Source organism: Coccinella septempunctata, chromosome 7 (assembly GCF_907165205.1).
Source record: "Coccinella septempunctata chromosome 7, icCocSept1.1, whole genome shotgun sequence".
Lineage (NCBI taxonomy): Eukaryota > Metazoa > Arthropoda > Insecta > Coleoptera > Coccinellidae > Coccinella > Coccinella septempunctata.
Genome location: NC_058195.1, coordinates 18,208,200 through 18,228,545, shown reverse-complemented (window position 1 = coordinate 18,228,545; position 20,346 = coordinate 18,208,200). Strand labels below are relative to the sequence as shown.

At 37.8% G+C, this 20,346-nt stretch overlaps 1 protein-coding gene across 3 annotated transcripts in view; it reads right to left on the bottom strand.

The window, feature by feature from the left end:
• Window positions 1-20,346, bottom strand: part of LOC123316718 (cell adhesion molecule 2-like) — a 253,937-nt gene that overhangs the window by 13,152 nt on the left and 220,439 nt on the right. For all 3 annotated transcript variants that reach the window (XM_044902924.1, XM_044902922.1, XM_044902923.1), the window contains exon 4: window positions 8,120-8,376. In XM_044902924.1, coding sequence (XP_044758859.1) covers window positions 8,120-8,376 — 257 coding nt within the window. The remainder of the gene's footprint in view (window positions 1-8,119; window positions 8,377-20,346) is intronic.

Sequence of the window (20,346 nt, the reverse complement as noted above, 5' to 3'; positions counted from 1 at the left end):
CTGACTTTCCGAGGTGACGAACTGATTGAATTGCATAATAATGAAAACCCCTTATAAATTAGGGGTTTCTGACTTCCTTTTTTGAACCGACCACTATAACGGGTGTAGACCCCTCTTAATTGAGTCGAGGTATTTGCGAATTGAAAGCAAAGATTAGATATATCTCTATAATTTTTGACAGGTTATGACCTGTCATTGTCATATATGACTATGTGTGAAATCCAGATAAGTATGTTCGATCCCAGATGTCCACTATTGGAAATAACCTACCAAAAACGTACGTCAGCATATCTCTTACCGACGTTCGACGTGAAAAAACGAACGGAGATCTGTGCATGTCGCTTTCGCGTCAGATTCATCGGGTCGCCAATTTGTCTGAAAATCACCCTCGGAAAACTGCACCCAACTGAAGGGGGCCGATTTGTCACAGTCTCCAATTTTCCGATGACGCTCGGCGCCCTTTGTCGGGAATCCGAGCGACATCAATGAAAAACACGGAATCCGGCGGACGGAATACGTCCCTTTTCATGATCCGGGATTATATTGTTTGACATGATAACTTCAGCGGATGCCCCGGGGTTCGTTTGATTGCTGCGCCATCTATAGATGGCAAGCACTGTAGCGCGTGGTTCATGCGGGGGTGTTTTAGTACATTCGCGATTGAAACCGTGATTGTGTGATGGTTTTAATCTCTCAAATGATAGAAACTGGGGAAAACTCGATTTTTCGTGCATATACCTAGGCGGTCCACGTTGTGCCGGTATATCCACTGGGCGCTTGAGGTTGCCGCTTAGGGGCCGGGGACCAAGAGGGGTCCGAAAGGGGCCTAAGAAAAATTTCAGGTCATTACTTTTGATATAAACTATGTAAAGGGTATGCCTACTGTAATTGATGGTAAATCTGTGACACCCCAAAAAAACCACTAAAAGATTTCAAACAGTGGTCACTGCTATATTAATGCACGCTCAATTAAAAATAAATTTCAAGAGTTCTGAGCCATTGTTATTGACTCAAATCCAGACTTGGTGTGCCTCACTGAGACCTGGTTGCATTCAGACATTCCTGATCACTTGGTAACTATTCCTGGTTATATTGTTTATCGATGCGATAGCACTTCAAACGTAGGCTATGACGGAGTATGTATATGGGTGAAGCAGACCATTTACAATTCCTTCAAAATAGAAGAAGTGAAACATGATATTCCAGGCATTGACAACTTGTTTCTGGAGATGTCTTGTTTTCAGCTGTGATAGGTTTCGTCTATCGACCTCACCCTTCGCCTAGCGATCGTCTTCTGTTCGATTTACTAATTTCTGTTTCTCAACGTAGCCAGAATGTCTTAATCGCAGGTGACTTCAACTTTCGGGAGATACAGTGGCCTGCTACGACAGCTTCATCGGATGGTTCCGTAGCATCCCAATTCTTAGAAGCTTTGGATGAGGCGGGACTGTTTCAGGTGATTGACAGGCCCACCAGATTTACCCCTGGCCATAATCCTTCGTTACTGGATTTGGTACTGATCAGCGACCCTGATCTCATTTCTGAAGTTCGCCATCTTGATCCTGTGGGTAGATCTGATCATTCAGTTATTGTTGCCACTCTTCAGTTTGTTACCGCACCTCGACCTGCATTATCTGCCAGCTCAAGAACTATAGTATATTACGATTCACTTCGAATTCGTCTTTCCAATATAGATTGGGGTCTCCCCCTGGACACCACTGATGATGTCAATGTTGCCTGGAATCGGTTTCACGGAAGATTAATTGGGGAGATCTCCAGTTGTTCGCGAAACATAATTGTGAGGACTATACCTGGAAGGCCCTGGCTCTCAAGAAATATTTTGGATATGCTCAAAAGAAAGCGTGGTCTTTGGCAGCGATATCTCCGTCATAGGTCGAATGAAAACTATTTTGCCCATCGCTCCTTCTCCAATAGAGTCTCTGTTGCCATTCGTGAAGCCAGGAAGTCGTATGAAGAGTCACTAGTAACTTCTAGAAACCGTAAACGGTTTTACAAGCATGTGCGATCGGCACTCAGCTCCAGAGTCTGCACTCCTGTTGTTAAAACACCTGATGGGTTGTTGTGTAGGGACGATGACGAGACGGCTGCAGTGCTGGGTGATGTGTTCTCGGGAGTATTTAGTTCCCAATGTGATGATATTCTGCCAACCATTGGTGACCCCCGTTCTTCAACCAGCTTGGTGAATGTGGAGATTACTGAGGAGGAGGTGGCTTGTCATTTGAGACATCTAGATCCGTCTACTGCTCCTGGTCCAGATGAGAATGCTGCTGAAGTGCTTCAGAAGTGTGCTGATTATCTTGCCTCTCCTTTGACGAAAATAATGCAATTATCATTGAAGACGTCTGTGGTACCTAAGTCCTGGAAAGTTGCGAATGTAACACCGATTTTTAAGAAGGGTGATAGAACACTTTCTACTAATTACAGACCTATCAGTGTGTTGCCAATTGTCTCTAGAATAGCTGAAAGGATCGTCTCCGACAAGATGTCGCGCTTCTTCTGCTGCAACGGAACCCTACCAGACGAACAACATGGCTTTCTGAAGGGCAGATATGTCATCACTTGTCTGCTACAACGTGTGGACGAATGGACTAAGCGGATCGACGCCAGAATACCAGTCGGTGTAATTTATTTAGATTTTGCCAGTGCTTTCGACCGTGTTCCGAAAAAACATCTGCTACACAAGTTTGAGCATTTTGGTGTTCGAGGACCTCTACTGAAATGGATCGAGTCATTTCTGAGTTCACGTCAGTTCTCTGTCAAAGTCGGCAATTCCTTGTCCTCCCTCTTTGATGTAACCAGTGGTGTTCCCCAGGGGTCTGTGCTCGGACCACTGCTGTTTTTGTTGTATGTTGCTGACCTTCCATCATCCCTGAGGAGTGCATGCTCTTGCTACGCCGATGACATTAAATTCTATTCGGATTCCTCGAACGTAGATCAATTGCAGAGCGATCTCGACGCTGTGTATAGATGGTCGTGTGAATGGTTACTACCTTTGAACGTACAAAAGTGTAAGGTGCTCCATCTTGGCAAGAACAACCCATCAATATTTCCTGAACGGTGTACAGATCGAATCTGTTAGACAGCATTGTGACCTTGGTGTGACTATTTCACATGACTTGAGCTGGTCGGCCCATATTCAGAATATCTGTGCACGAGCAAATAAAACCGTGTATCTACTACGGAAGTCATTTCCCCGTTGTTTGGTGAGGACCGGTGAAACATTATATAAAACATATATTCGACCTCATCTGGAGTACGCTGGACCTGTCTGGTATCCTTCCCTAGTTCGAGATCAACAACTTTTAGAACGTGTTCAACGTAGGGCTACCAGAATACCTTATGGATTCCGACGTCCTTCTTATGAAGACAGTCTGCGACTTTTCGACCTAACCTCTTTTATGCAGCGTCGCGAGCGTGGTGATTTAATAGTGACATTTCGGGCGGTGCACAACTTCTTCGGTAGTGATCTCAGTGCTCTGTTCACTCTTAACAATAATAACCTGCGCGGTCATCGGTATAAACTGAAACATGGAGTGTTCCGGTCGAAATGCAGACAGGAGTTTCCGTGTAACCTTGTTTTCGGTGTGTGGAACTCTCTTCCAGATGAGGTGGTTGGTTCTCCGTCGGTCAACATATTTAAGAACCGATTGGACAGATATTTACTCGGGTGATGTGTGTGCTCGAAATGTGAGGAAGGGAATTTTTTTTGAACTTTGGGTTCCATGAACTTTATTCAGGGTTTGATTTGGTTCGATTTGTTTTCTTCTCATATTTTTGTTTTTTGGTATCCTTGTTAATATGTTTTTTTTTGTATCACACTATTTTTTTCATTCTTTTTTTTGTACTTTGAAAGTTTATAGGCGATTTGCCTCCTTTCTTATTTAAATAAATAATAATATTCTGCTTATGCCTCGTCTACGACCTTGTCGTCGACGCTTGTTACGCGGTCGTCAAGATTAAGAGGCTGTGTTTAGGCTGATAAAAATTCATTTGTGTAATTTCAAGTACCTACTGAATTATGATATTATAATGTCAAGAACAAGAAAAATAGCCACAAATAATTAAACCCCGTTAAAAGGGATGAACAGAGGTGGCGCACTTGAACTTGCTTGCCTGTATGCGATTCCCTGTACCAAGACTTTTTTTACTTGTTCTTCACGCTATCAATCGATAAAATTGTCAGCACACTTTTTCACAAACGTCACCGAATGCTGTACAGTTTTCGTGGCATCTTTCAAAAACCATTATTTTTCTTTGTCAGAGGTCGCTACGATGTATTTATACATCATATCCGGACATGAATCAAAAGGAGCCGGCTATTCATACCACTTCGTTGACGAAGAAGTTTTGTTGCTCTGACGAGGTCAAATAAGACCGAAACCATGCTCAATATCTACGAGGATGTATTGATATCTAGTTAGCCTAGACCAGTTCCTGCATAAAAAAATATTGGGTTACCATAGCAACGAACAACAACTCATTAGAAGTGTCAGTGTGAATTTTGAGGTCAAAAAAGTAAACCACAGTTACGCAATAAATTAAAAGAAAGCAGATGTCCACCGAAATTGTGGAAATCGAAAAATTGGAGTATCGAGCCATCATCAAGTACTTGTATTCAAAAGGGCTAAGAGGTAAGCAGATTTACGAAGATATCCTTATTACCCTTGGTGATCAATGTCCTTCGTATGCGACCGTGAAAAATTGGACTGCAAGCTCCAAAAGAGGTAAATTTTCCATTGAAGATGATGACCGATCGGGATGGCCAGTTTCTGTCAGTCCCCGAAAATATCGATGCAGTTCATGACATGATTTTATCACACCGTCGAATTGGGCTAGAACGCATATCTGAAGCACTGAATATTTCATACGAACGCGTTCATCATATAGTTCACGTCAATTTGGACATGAGAAAAATTGCTACAAAATGGATCCCCAAATGTTTGAATGTTGACCAAAAGCGTGCAAGGGTAGGAGCATCGCGTTCGATCTGTGCTCGATTTGAAAACGATGTAGACTTCTTAAACCGAATTGTTACTATAGATGAGCCTTGGGTACATTTCTACGATCCAGAAACAAAGCAACAATCGATGGAATGGCGACACTCTGGTTCTCCAAGACCTAAGAAGTTTCGTGTCCAAAAATTTGCTAGAAAAGTTCTTGCTTCAGTTTTTTGGGATTGTCATGGAACAATCATGATTGATAAGTGTAGAACAATAACCAGAGATTTCTATCCGACATAACTGACCATTCTACGGGAAAAAATCAAAGAGAAAAGACGCGGAAAGCTATTCAAAGGTGTTTTGTTTTTGCAGGACAACGCCCCTGCACACAAATCTCATGTTGCCATGCAAAAAATTCGTGATTTAGGGTTTGAATTACTAGAACAGCACCCTTATTCACCAGATTTGGCTCCATCTGACTATTATCTCCTTCCTCAACTGAAAAAAGTTTGAATTTTCGTAAATTTTCTTCCAACGAGGAGGTAATAAAGCTGTGGAGGCAGAGCAAGAAGAAAATTTTTTTTGAAAGGTCTAGAGCCGTTGCAGGTTCGCTGTAATAAATGTATCCAATTAAATGGAGAGTATGTTGGGTGATAAAATTTTTGGACATTGAAATTCTGTTTGGTTCAATAGAACCAAACAGAATTCTTAGCCTACAATAGTATTTTTCAATATATCCTCGTACTCTTTGTCGACGAAATGAAATTTTTTGTAATACTCCGAGCGATGGTAGTTTGTTAGTTCGATTTAGACCGTAACATTTGTTGATTTAATGATATGCGGATGTTATGCATCTGAATTAATTCGTTAATTATTTTTAACTTTTTCGGATATCAAAATGTCAATTCCGGAAACTTCATCATTTTCATATTTCAATTGTTATACGATTTGTGGAATTTAAATTTTAATGATTGTGTATGTTGACGAATATTTGTGACGATCGGTTGTTTTCTGCTCGTTTGGAAAGCTATAACAGGGCTGCTGCATCGTAAGTTAGATTCTTGTATTAGTGCTTTTTCAATATGAGATTTTTCCACCGAAATCGGTCGAGCAGACGAGCATTTGCAGGCTGATTGAATGAATGAGTTTTCACCAAAATAAGGCATTGAATCTGTTCCTTTCAAATTAGAAAGGAATGACCTGCATATGTGTTAGCATTTTCAACTTGAAGAAAATTATCCACTGTTACAGGTAAACCTGATAAAATTGATTTTCACCCAAAACCTGATTGATGTAATACAAAATACTTAAAAAAACACTTTTGAAAAACGGGTTTTCCACTGCGGATATAGACTTTCTGACTTTATATATACAGGGTGAGCCTTTGACTCGTACAAATATTTTGACAGTAGATTCATGAGGTCAACAGAAATAATATATACAGTTGATATTATATAACACCTCGGAACATCTTTCCTTAGAATATCTATCTTTGAGCTTAGAAAAAACAGGACGAAGAGTTTTGTTGATATTGTACCTGACCCTATTCACATTATCCCACATTGATTACTTGAGTTGTTCAGACAACCCTGGTACATAAATCAACTTACAGAATCCGAAGAAAAGAAATCCATTATTTTTTTGATAGATGGTTTTATTGACCTATACCTTGTTATGCATGTGTCGAATTGGGACAAACTTATACCCGATGGAAAGAGGAATTCATGTACTAGCAAAACAAGTTTTGTCATTGTTATGACCGAACGATTCAGTTGTCAATTGAAGAGTCAAATATAGAAGTGAACAAAGAAAAAATTCGTTATGTTTGACAATTTTCCTTTGATAAAGGGCAAAATGCAAGTCAGGCGGCTGCAAATGTAAATGAGGTTTATGGTACCAATACTGTAACAGCCAATCACGCGTAATTTTGGTTTCATCGAGTCCTTTCCGGTAATTTTGATGTGAAAGATGCACAACGCACTGGAAGGCCTATAGTCTAGAATATCGATAAAATCATGAAAATGATCGAAGTAGATCGGAATGAGAGATGTCGTAGCATCGCTCAGGAGCTAAGGATCGACCACAAAACAGTTTTGAACCATCTGCATAAGGCTGGATTCAAAAAGAAGCTTGATGTTTGGGTGCCGCACGAGCTGAAAAAACGAACGGAAAAAATTTGATAGACCGTGTTTCCATCTGCGATTCCTTGGCCAAACGGAATGTAATCGGGCCCTTTTTTAAGAGACTGGTGACTGGGGATGAGAAGTGGGTCACATACGATAATGTCAGGCGAAAACTTTCATAGTCGAAGAACGGTGAAGCCGTCCAAACAGTGGCCAAACAAGGATTGACGTCCCGGAAAGTTTTGCTGTACGTTTGGTGGGATTGGAAAGGTATCCTCTACCATGAGCTACTGTCTAATGGTCAGACGCTAAATTGAGATCTCTATTGCCAGCAATTAGATCAATTGAAAGCAGCAATCGATAAAAAGAGGCCAAAATTGTCCAATAGGAGAGATGTCGCATTCCCCCAGGACAACGCCAAGCCGCACACGTCTATGATGACCCTGCAGAAGCTCCGGGACCTTGGTTGGGAGCTTCTTATGCTTCCACCTTATAGTCTGGATCTGGCCCCAAGCGATTACCATCTATTTATGTCGATGTCAAATGCTCTTGGTGGTGTGAAGTTGTCCTCAAGAGAGGCGTGTGAAAACTGGCTAACGCAGGTTTTTGCCAATAGAAACAAGACGTTATGAGAACAGGGCATTTTGAAATAACCTTCTAAATGGCAACGACTAACTGAAAAAATGGACGCATACTTGAGCCATAACGAATGACTGTAACTATGGAAATAAAGCTATGAAATGAAAGTAAAAATGATGGATTTCTTTTTGCCCAACCTAATATATTGTTTCATCCAGAAATCCGCTAATGCTAAGAGCCTATAGATCGTCTGCGCCTAGGACCAGGAAGAACCTTACGACCTCTTTCGAATTTCTCGCAATTCTAACGCGACGTCTTTCAGAAGACGTCGAAACTTGATGTAGACGTCTACGTCAGCTCCAATCCATCCCTCTCGCTTTACCCCTCACCTAAATATTCTCATAGTACTTCCGAAATTAGTATAATGAAATATACCGATGACACAAGTATACTTACGAGTAGTATCTGCCGGATGCCTCTCCGATGCCTGCGGCATGATGCCCCACTGGACCATCGGCGTCATCGACGTTGAAGTCCACTGCGGCAACGTAATCACGTGCGCGTAATGCCCCCTGTGCTTCTTCTTTTCCAGTTCGGCGCTCTTCTCGGAACTTCTGTAATAGACGTCGTGAAGGGAGGCGACGCATCTAATTTTCAGGCGTCCCCGAGAAAACAACTGTTTCACGATCGGCAGCCGTAGGATCGAGTCGGCGCTGGAAAAGAAAAAGGAGGTTGAACGGGCGATAATAAAGTGATTTGGGCTTGTTATCGAGGATGAAAGGGAGAAAAGAGGGTCGAAACGAATGACGTCGGCGTGGCAGAGAATGATTGGCGTATTTGTTGAATTTCTGTGTGCTACACTGGAAAGCGGGGATGATTCTGCAGGTCGTGAGATTGAAATCGAACAATAATGTGCGATTTCACCCCAGTTGGCATTAATCATTTGATGATAAAATTCAATTCAAATATACTTCTAGATCAACTATGAGGCAATACGTGAAATTGTCTGTGTCTTTGGATTAGCCTGATGAAAGTTAAATAGAAGGAACTGTCTTCCCCATGAGCCAGCCTCGGACACGCTGCGAAGTCTGCAAGATTTAAAAAAATTCATGTTTTTTCTCGAGAATATGCTATGACCTGGAAACGTAGGTCTGTTCCATCAGGACTGTTTTCACCACTGCGCCAACTAAAGCTTGCCCTCCAATTCCATTCTCCTTTTTTCAGATTTGTTGTTAAGTTCTTCTCAATGCTCACTTTTCTGATTGTTGCATCACTAGATTGTTGTATGCACTTTCATCAGTGGGGAAAGGGTTTGCAGGTTTTCAAAGATGTAAAAAAAAATCATCAGGTGAACAAACTCGAGCGTGTCAAATTAATCTTATCTGACACTGCCCTACGTGTCTCTGATAATAAACTCATGTTAATGTATAATGTAACAGTTTGCTTGTGGGGTTGGCCGTACGGAAGAGTTGAAAATGGTAAAAAAAAATTATTTTTCGAGCGTGTCAGATTTTTAGGTTACAGTGGTCGTTTGAGAATGCAAAAAAAATTGTTACTTGTACATACTCGAGCGTGTCAGATTTTTATACAGATGGTTACTCTTGGTGTTGTAAACGTGTTGACCCATTAATCTGACACTAATCAGGGGTTTTCTTAATCTGACAGTATGAAGATTATGATAAGGCATTTTTTTGAAATATCTCTCTTCCTGTACCTCTAAACGTTTCTGTATTCATTATGAAAGTTGTAGATAATAGAATTCTTTACAACTTCTGTCTGAAGCAATTTTACATACTCTTATCCGTTTTCGAGTTAGATGGCGATGAGCATAGCCACACATGCGAAAGGCCAAGGTCTGTGTAAAAACCCAGTATAATGTACATTAATCGAGAAAGAGAATATATACTTTTCAACATGTAATTAATCAAATAATATATCTTTATCTGACACGCTCGATTATGTAAAATTATCGTTTTTTTTACTCTTCAGGCTGTCCTAGACAATTACCCCTATATACATTTAATTTATGGTAGAAGTGCTCTAAGGGGTCCAAGGTATCTCCCCTTAGGTTAATCTGCCACGCTCGAGTAAATCCAAAATTTCCCTCTTGGACTTCCCAACTAGAGAGGATAAGAATATCTGACTTTTTACCATCTCCTTTCCTGTATCTTCTATCCATCTATATCTATACTATACATCTCATAAAATAAAATCTCCGCCGTGTCTATCTGTCCTTCCACGAAATTCTCAAAAATTACTCGAAGGTTTTCCATGAGGTTTTCAGACAGAATGATTCATGAGAAAAGTTCAGGTGTATAACCCGTTCCTTCCTGGTTTTTATAGTCGACAATGAGTAAAACTATAAAAGATAGGAAGAAATGATCAGCAATAACTTTGTAAAGCTTCAAAAGTTCTATAAAAAAGTTCCCAATATCATCTATCTAACTTTCAAGGATAATACACAATTATCACTTACAACATTGCAAATTTAATTCAAAATAATTTTCCATTTTAAGAGGATTTTTAATAAATTGCCATGAAATTGATTAATATACTAATCAATGCTTTCATTATTTTCGGCATTTATTTCTGACTAACGGACACTGTAGAGTGTAGATGTTCTCCTGGTATAGTGAGGGAATATTTAGTAATAGGAAGTAAAATGAGAGATAGAAACTATTGAGTTAGAATAGTATGAAGAGTGGTAAAAGCTCTTGTACTGAACTTTTCATTAAATTGATTGAGTAAATATTTATATCTATAATATTTTGAACATCGACTTTTTCATTGCAGTGTCTCATTGAAAACAACATTTTCTGTTTCGTCTGGTTACAAAAGCAAACAAAGTTCAGGGTTTGTCAACACAGGAACATGTCACATACATGTTTAATATAGCTTCATAAGAAAAAAACGATTATCTCTAAATTTTTCCATGATTGCTGTTTTTACGATTTCCCTGGTCTATGTGTTTTATTCTATTTATCATTTCTGTTGATGTCTTTGTTGGCGATGTTTTCAAAGATTAAATCTCATTTAATGTTATATTCAATTCGACAGCTGAAATTAAAATCCAAATTTCTGATAAGTTATTTTACTTAATTCCTATTCATGGATGAAAACTAAACTGATAATACATACAATTGACCGTGTCAAAAGCATGGATTTTCGAGATTAATGATGCTAACACTGCAAAGGGCGATTTATTTATTGTCATTACGAATGCAAGTCGCACTGAAAATTGCAGAAGAGTAATTATCTTTATACTCCATTTACTTTTATTTTAGCACTCGGTTGGCCATGGAAATTTTACACATTCCACTCTGTACGTAAATGTTACAACGCTTGTCAGAACATTTTTGGGTTTTAAATCAGCGCTATGTTGTCCGTTCTACGTAAAAGTCTCAGTAATTACGTATGTTATCACAATGTCGAATCACTTCGGAAAATATGACATCGAAAATATTTGACGAACATAATTGAAGTTTATAGGAACTGATTGAAGAAATACCAAATCTAGTTAGTTGTATGGAAAATACAAGATATTAGTTTTCAAATATATTTATTTTTGCTATGGAAGAAAATTCATCTATTGACACATAATATGCAGTAGCTTGAGGATAGCTATTGTTGGTTATCTTCTTTGGCTGAAGGTTAAAGACGTTAAATCAGTTGTAGATCAACCCCAATATGAAATGCATATGATGCAGTGGTTGGGAATGGGTATGTCTCGAAGGAATTAACGGATAATTACAAGAATGTTAAATTCTTCAACAAAAATCATCTTGCATCAATGGAAGTTAAAATAATTAAACGAAGTTTCAAGGCAAGATTAACTTAACCTGTAAATAAAAATTTCACATGAATTGTGTTGATGGCTCACGTCCATGGTTGTATATTCAATAAAATGCTTTCAGGAATTTGGGCAACTATTTATTCGAATCTTTTAGTACATCGCCGGAATACTTCTTCAAAGACGCATAAGTGTTCGCATCAGTGACTTCCTGTTACAGAGGGAAAATGAAAATTTTAATTGATCAGACAGATTCCGAATCGAATTAAATACGAGTCTTGAAAAAGAACCACGAAAGTTTCGAAACGTTGGCGATATACTAAAAGATTCGAATAAATTGTTGTGCAAATTTCTGAAAGCATTTTATTGATTATATGCACTTACATTGAATATGTTCGCTACCATTTGATATATTGTAAATATTAGAACATCAGGGTTACCTACTTCGAATGAGCGGACCTGAATTCTAAATAGCACTTTTTCAATCACTTTGGGCATTTTTGTGATATAACTAATAAGTTGTGACTACGGCGCTAAGACATTAAGGACATTGTGTTCCAAACCTACTCCGTTCTAGTTACAAAAACTTGAGAAGTTCATTTCATGGACGACCGAGTGCTACAATAAAAGTTAATGGAGTATAAAAAAATGTACCTAAGTTACAAAACCTACCGTCTAACCGAAATTCGAAATAAAAAAAAATTCAAACACAATCGCGATTTATACATACAGGGTGTGGCGTAATGAATGGATAATATTGAGCCTGGGGGTAGAGGACTCTATGGCGGTTCAGAAAAATATATTTTACGTTTAGTAAAAGTGCCTTGGTTTTCGAGATATTGGAGATTTTCGAAAATTCAAGAGAATTACACCCTTCGCCACTGGTTCTGCAGGCAAGACTCCAAATGAAGGAATTTTTTCAAACTGTTTTTTGGATAGTATTCCTGGATAGATGATCTATCGAATGTAATTCATTATTTTTGAGGCGCATGAATAGTTCTTCATGAAAAAAAGATCTAACTCAACTTTTCCGTTTTGCTAATTTTTTTTCATAAGTTCAACCTAGCGCGGTGTAAAAAATAATATGGTTACCTAAGAGCCAATGCAAGAAAAAACATGCCAGTTTCATTGAGATTCCGAAATGGTATAACTCTCTGTATTCTCAGCATTTAATACAAAATAAATTCCTATTGCAATCAGTTGAGGCCTAGTTTAATGTAAACAGTGTTTCTAAAATTTTTAGCATCTAAAATGAGAAATGCAATCAGAATGAAGCAATCGTCTATAAGAAGGTATAGAGCATTTACTGAAGCTCATAATGGCCTCTTAGAGATTCTTTTGTGATATTTAATTCAATGAAACGATACTCATTTTAAAATTGTTGATATCTATGCAATAAAGCTATGATTCATTAGAAAGTGTAGACTATAGAGTATGTATCAGAACTCATGGTGGCCAATTTAAGCATCATTTGTGATTTGTGAAACTTTATTCAATGAAACGATATTTTAAAATTGTTATTTTTTTCTCGTTTTCTTTTATTATTGAACCCCAACGTTGTGAAATCAATATTTTCAGGTTAATTTCAAGTTATGCATTAAATTTCAGCATTTTTGTAACAAGGGTCTTGATTCAATGTAATAAAAATTGACTAATTTTCAGCTTTTTTTCTTGATTACAATTGTGCTAAAATTCACATCGTTACTTGAAATTCGCTTAACAACTATTAACTTTATAACTATAGGGCTTAATAATGAAAGAATACGAGGGAAAAAAACCAATTTTAAAATATTGTTTAATTTAATCGAGTTTTACAAAAAGTGTTCAAAGTGTGTATCAGGAGCTGTACTAGATGCTCTACAACTTCTTATGAATAATTGCTTTATTCTGCTTGCAAGTCTCATTTCAGTTGCTAAAAATTACAGAAAAAGGCTCACGTCATACTCTGCCTTGACTCATTGTAATAGAAATTTATTTTGTATTTAAAGCTGAAAATAGTGTGAGTTATACCATTTCAGAATATCAGTAAAACAGGCATGTTTTCTCTTGCTTTGGCACTCAGGTAACCATATTATTTTTCCCACCACGCTGGATTGAACTTAGGAAAAAAAATAAGCAAAACGGAAAATTTGATTTAATTCTTTTATTTATGAAAAACAATTCATGCGCCTCAAAAATAATAACTTACATTCGATAGCGCATCTATCCAGGAATACTATCCAAAAAACAGTTTGAAAAAATTCCTTCATTTGGAGTCTTGCCTGCAAAAAGAGTGGCGAAGGGTGTGATTTTCTTGAATTTTCGAAAATCTCGAATATCTCGAAAACCAAGACACTTTTACTGAACGTAAAATATATTTTTCTGAACCGCCATAGAGTCCTCTACCTGCAGGCTCCATATTATCCATTCATTACGCCACACCCTGTATAGTTATAGTATAATAAATAATTATATTATTTTTAATAATAATAAATCAATATACTGATCACTAAGACTCACAATAATGAATTAACTGATAATCAGAGTGCTAGTTTTTGAGAACGTTAAATTGGGATCGTGTTGTTCATTAAGTTTGTCAACTATTAGCAAGTGTCAATTACTTGTCTGTGCCTAACATATACTTTGTTAGCGCTTCTGTGAAATTTAGTGGACTGTATTTGAAATTTGGAAATATCGCTAACACAAAAAATGAAAATATGCATCGAAACCCTTCTGACACTTACCCTCGATGGCGATGATGTGGTCCTGGGGATCTTTCTGCTTGAAGTTTCACTCAATCTCAATATTTGAAAAAGAAATTAAAAATCTCGTGAAAAACTCGTGGAAAATTCGCAAAATGTCGGTGACCGTCTCTATCGATTGAATGAATCGATTATCTTTTCTCGCGCAACCAAGCATGCGCAAAGTGCCTTATTGAAGAAGCCTGATGCATAATTTGAATTTAACAAAGGACAGTAATTACTATGAAAGTTGCACTAACATACTTGCTTCCGAAATTTGAATTTCGTTTAGTTTTCTTGATTGTCTCAGTTTCTCCAGGTTAGTACTTTTTGAAAAGTTTCAGAAAGGTTCCGAAGAAAAAATGAATGAAATCCTTTCAGCCGTTTTTACGTGATGCAATGACAAGGTGAAATAGGGTTCCATTTTGATTTATAAATAAAGATTAGAAATGCTCCTTGCAGCATATTTTTATAACAAATTTTCCCGGAGATAGGAATGGTTGAAGAATAGCAAATTTAGGAGATAAAATAACCTATTTGTATCTTCGGCTTCGGTGTAAGTTTATGTTGGCAGGGGCACGATCGAGTCATGGTAGGGCATAGAATCTACGTCTGCTTAGTCAAAGAGAATAGTTACAAGTTACAAATTTTCAACCCTATGAAGAAAAATTTTTGCAAGTTGAATAATTCCAAACTTAGACCGATATGTTTGAGATAGGTTGCCATCATCCATCTGCGGAGAGCCTACTGACGAAGAGACAATCCAATTGGTCTGTACATCATTTAGCTGGCACAGTAATGAAGTCATACTTGTAAAGTATGTTTTACCTTTAAGGAGATTGTCAGTTCATTTCGTGTGCAGCTAGACTTTTGATATGCTGAGGATGTCCTCAAGGTCAAACCTACCATTCACTTGATGTATTAAGGATTTTCTCATAATTATCGTGCAATATCACCGAATGAATATTGAGTATTGTGATGCCCCATGTTACAGGTTCCAATTTAGACAGTTTTTCCTCCTGATGCTGCGATGTCGCGAGCAACGAACATAATCAATTAACTGATGGATTCTCTGGGGCGACATTCCGGTAAAGGAAACAACGGAATTCGATGACGGATATTGTGTAGCTTCGCCCTTTTCTCTGAGCGGGCCACGGAGCAACGACAGTGTTTCCAATTAAACGGCGAAAATTAGCTTTTGGATGGCGGCGTATGTCGGCCAAATATCGGGTTTGCACGTTGGCGTTGTTTGCTCGTCTTTAATATTCGCGATCTGCCGAGTCCCCTTCGTATCATAAATCCTCATTAATGAATTGGTTTGTGGGCGCGGATCTCGCTTCGAAGCCTGAAGCAATTTTTGGGTTTTATAAATTTTTTCACGTTGTTGACATGTTGATCATGACCTCCTACGGTAACGTGTAATGTAACCCATAAACGTTCGAACATATGCTCGTTAGGACCAATTGGTTTGTCGTTATTAATGATCAACAACGCGAGTTTTAGTAGTAGTAGCAGAGACAAACCCTCTGTCTCTGTCTCTAGTAGTAGATTAACCTACACTCTGCTGTATTCCAATTGAACTGGAGTATCATCAATACTAATTGCTAGTGAGCTGGTAGATATACCTCATCAATATACAGGGTGTTCTCAAAGGTGAGGCTATTTTTTTGAGAGGTAAAAGAACTAAATCATGGTACCAAAAATCGTTCATATAAAATATTCTCCTGGGCTGGGTGTTTAGATAATAGTAGGTACAATAGCGTGAAGGTATTTTGCACGGTAGAGTCCGTGTTGAAAAATTAAGTTAAAAAGAGTGTGCGCGCGCAGTCCCTGTCGGAAAAACGAAAAATGATAAGATGATGGCGATTTAAGAGAGAGTCACGAGAAGGTTGATTATTATAATTTGGAAAATAAAGAAAAAATCAAAATCTGGAGTTTCAATATCCTACCGGCCAGACAACTCAAGGAAAGAAATTAAGGAAACAACCCTTTTCACAACATAAAATTTGGTGCATCGGCCGGGAAATTCAGAGGCTCGTGTAGGATATCAGAGATATCGCACATGGCGTCGCTTTGAAGAAGCAAGAATTCACATCTGGGCGGCGTTCGCAGAGAACAATAATAATTCATTCGACATTCATAAACAATAAAGGAGGAAGAAACACAAATATATTTGGAACAACGGCTAAACCATCCAAATTCAGGTTTTGGGAATACATCACAAATAGACGAGAGAATACGCATTACGGAAAATTGAAATCAAGGAATCAAGGCACAGGTCAGTTGGAAAATAACGGAGGACATTCACATTTTCGAGGTTCCAGAGTCTTATTCTTCAGGTGAATAATCGAATTGGAAGGCGAATTTCACGGATCCAGGTTAGGGGTTCTTTTAATTGGAATTTAAAGTTTTGTGTTCATTTATTACATTGAATTTTGGTTTTATTCAACACTATTAGACCTTTATTTAATATTCAATATGACTGATAAATTGGATGAAATTGTTGAAAGATTGAAAAGAAAACGTGCATCATCCAAAGGTACGATCACAAGAATTGAGAATTTTGTTTCCTCAAATAAGGATAAATGTAATGTAGATGTAAATGAATTTGTTACTCGTGAAACTCTCTTAATTCAGGCTTATGAAAAATATAGTACTATTCAGGAAGAACTTGAAACATTTGATGAAAACGAGGAAAGTGATAGGATACAAGTAGAACAAAAATTTTTGACTATTCTATCAGAGGTTAAAAGAATTCTTTCTAAATTTCAAAGACAGGAAATATCATTCAGTGAAAGTAAGGTTGACAATCTCAAAATTAAGCTACCAAATATTAATATTCCTATTTTTGATGGAAAAGTTACTGAGTGGAATTCCTTTAAAGACTTATTCAAGGCATTGGTAGACGATAATACCTATAGAGTTGTGTGACGTGCAAAAATTCTCTTATTTAAGATCTAGTTTAAGGCATGAGCCTTTAAGTATAATAAAGGACTTGCAACTGACGAATGATAATTACAGGGTGGCTCTTGATATTTTACACAAAAGATATGATGATCAATTAACTATTATCAATATGCATTTATCGGGTCTAATAGATGTCCAACAGGTAACGAAATGTGATTTTAGGCAATTACGAGAATTTATTACTAATATCAAGCAAAATTTCAATTCTCTTCAAGCATTGAAATTACCAGTGGACCAATGGGACATTATTCTGGTTTATGTTCTTATTCGCAAATTAGACAATCACACAAGAACTGCATATGAGTTCGAACGGGAAAGTTCATCACTTCCTACGTTCGATGGTTTTATGAGCTTTTTAGAGAAAAGATGTCGCGCATTAGAAAATGTTATATCTCAGGATTCACCTCGGGATTTACGTAGCAAGCAAAGGGTGGCAAATGTAGTTACTTCTGAAACCAAGGTTGAATCTTATAAAAAGGGCTGCAATCAGACTTGCAGTTACTGTTCTGGGTCGAATCATACACTTTATAGTTGCCGAAGGTTCAAGTTTGATACTCTTGAAAACAGAAGGGAGTTTGTCAGGAAACAAAAACTTTGTTATAACTGTTTGGGATTTAAACATAGGGTTGCAAATTGTCAATCTAGCGGTTGTAGAATTTGTAATAGGAAACATCATTCACTTCTCTGTCCAACTGGGATGGGCAAATCAGAGGGGGTTGATAAACCATCTCATTTCGATGCGGCTGCTGGTGAGTTTTCGTCTCATCATGTCGGAGTTGACCGGTTCCGGGGTTGTCCTCAAGTGTTGTTGGGGACAGCTATCGTGAAGGTGGCTGTGGGGGGGGACGACCTCACCGCTAGAGTTCTTTTAGACACGGGAAGTCAAATGTCGTTCATTAGAGGGGAATTTGCAAACAAATTAGGCGCTAAAAGAAGGTATGAAATCTATAACATCAGTGGTATATCGGATTCCGTTACTAAAACGTCCGAAATTGTTGATTTAGAATTCAGGGGCATGTTCAGTACCAAATATTTCAAGGTATCATGCATTATTTTAGACAAAATCACATCATGTTTACCGCAATTTAGTATTGATAAAACGCGTATTAAAATACCGGAAGATGTGCTACTCGCTGATGAGAAATTTTATTGTCCATCTGAAGTGGATGTTTTGATAGGGGCTGATTTGTATTATGATATTGTCTTGAGTGAAACGATAAAGTTGGGCAAGGGTTTACCGACCCTGCAAAATAGTCATTTAGGATGGATCATTGCTGGTCCAGTAAATAATTCCAACAATTACATTTCTTCATTGAAGACCTCTTATATGAGTTTTTGCAGTGTATTTGATGCGGAGAATTTGGAGTTAAATACGTTGTTGCCACGTTTTTGGCAATTGGAGGAGGTAGTAGATAAAAACATTTTATCTGAAGAAGATAAATTATGTGAAAAAGTATTTATCAATTCTGTTAAACGATTAACTGACGGCACTTTCGAATTAGATTATCCCTTTCTACACGAAAACGACGCGAATTCACTCGGTGATTCATTTGGTTCAGCTAAGAGACGATTTTTGGCGCTCGAGCGAAGATTTTGTAGAGATCCAGAATATTATTCGGAATATAAGGCTTTCATTGAAGAATATATTAGTTTGGGTCATGCTAGAATAGTCCAGTTTAATGAAAATAATCCTGTTTCTTATGCTGAGAAAAATTTCCTTCCTCATCATGGAATATTGAAGAAAGAAAGTAAAAGTACTCCATTGAGAGTAGTTTTCGATGCTTCAATGAAAACTTCTTCGGGTAAATCATTGAATGATATCATGCTCAAGGGATACACAGTACAACCCGAATTATTTGATATCTTAATTCGATTTCGAATGTTTAATTATGTTTTCACAACGGATATCAGAAGAATGTACCGAATGATTAAGATTTCGGAAAATCATAAGAAACTGCAAAATATTGTATGGCGTTTTGAACCTAATGAAGAACTGAGTTGTCTAGAGTTGCAAACTGTTACATATGGAACTAAAAGCGCACCATATTTGGCCACACGATGTCTCAAGAAATTAGCGGACGATGAAAAATGTAGGTTTCCTTTAGCATCCGAAACACTCCTTAAACAATGTTATATAGATGACATTCTGGCGGGGTCACGTGAAATTTCCGAATTGTTAGAATTGAAGCACGAATTGATCGGTTTGTTGGGTTCAGCGGGTTTCAAACTGCATAAGTGGTTTTCAAACGTGAAAGAGATAGTAAGTGAGGGTAATAATTCAGATCAGTTTGAAATAATGGACGAAAATCATTCAAATAAAGTGTTAGGATTAACGTGGAATACAAGTCAGGATGTTTTCAAAATTGTTCTATCAAAGTTAGCAACCGAAACATTGCATACAAAGCGAGGAATTCTATCAAAAATCGCTCAGATTTATGATCCTTTGGGACTCGTTAGTCCAGTTCTAATAAAGGCAAAGTTGCTGATGCAAAAAATATGGTCATTGAAGCTTGATTGGGACAATGAACTACCGTTAAGTATTTCGAATGAATGGTTGAAATTTGAATGTAATTTAACAAAACTTTCCAAAATGTCCGTGAAACGATGTGTTTTGGAAAATAAAGGGATTAAATTTCTGCAGATGCATGGGTTTGCAGATGCGTCAAAGAAGGCATACGGGGCATGTGTCTATATCCGGGCATTTTACGACGATGAAACTGCATCAAGTAATCTAATTTGTTCAAAATCTCGGGTTGCACCCCTCAAGGTAGTTTCATTACCTCGTCTAGACTTATGTGGCGCCCTTTTGCTGGCTAAGTTGATTCAAAAGCTCAGAACTATATTACAGTTCAGTTCTAGTCAGATATTTCTTTGGTTAGACTCGAAGATTGCTCTTTGTTGGATAAATTCCTGTCCGTCCCGGTGGACAACATTTGTTTCAAATAGAGTATCTGAAATACAAGAACTGACAAAAAATTGTAGATGGTTACATATCGCATCAGAGCATAATCCGGCGGATCTATTATCTAGAGGATCCAATACAGACGAATTAATAGAATGTACAAAATGGTGGTTAGGTCCTGAAATTTTAGAATACTTCGATGGCGGGAGTGAGAAGGTGACTTGTGATATTTCCGAGGTTATTGAGGAACAAAGGGAACAAAAAATGTCTATGATAGCGTTGAATACGGAGGATCAATTTCCCT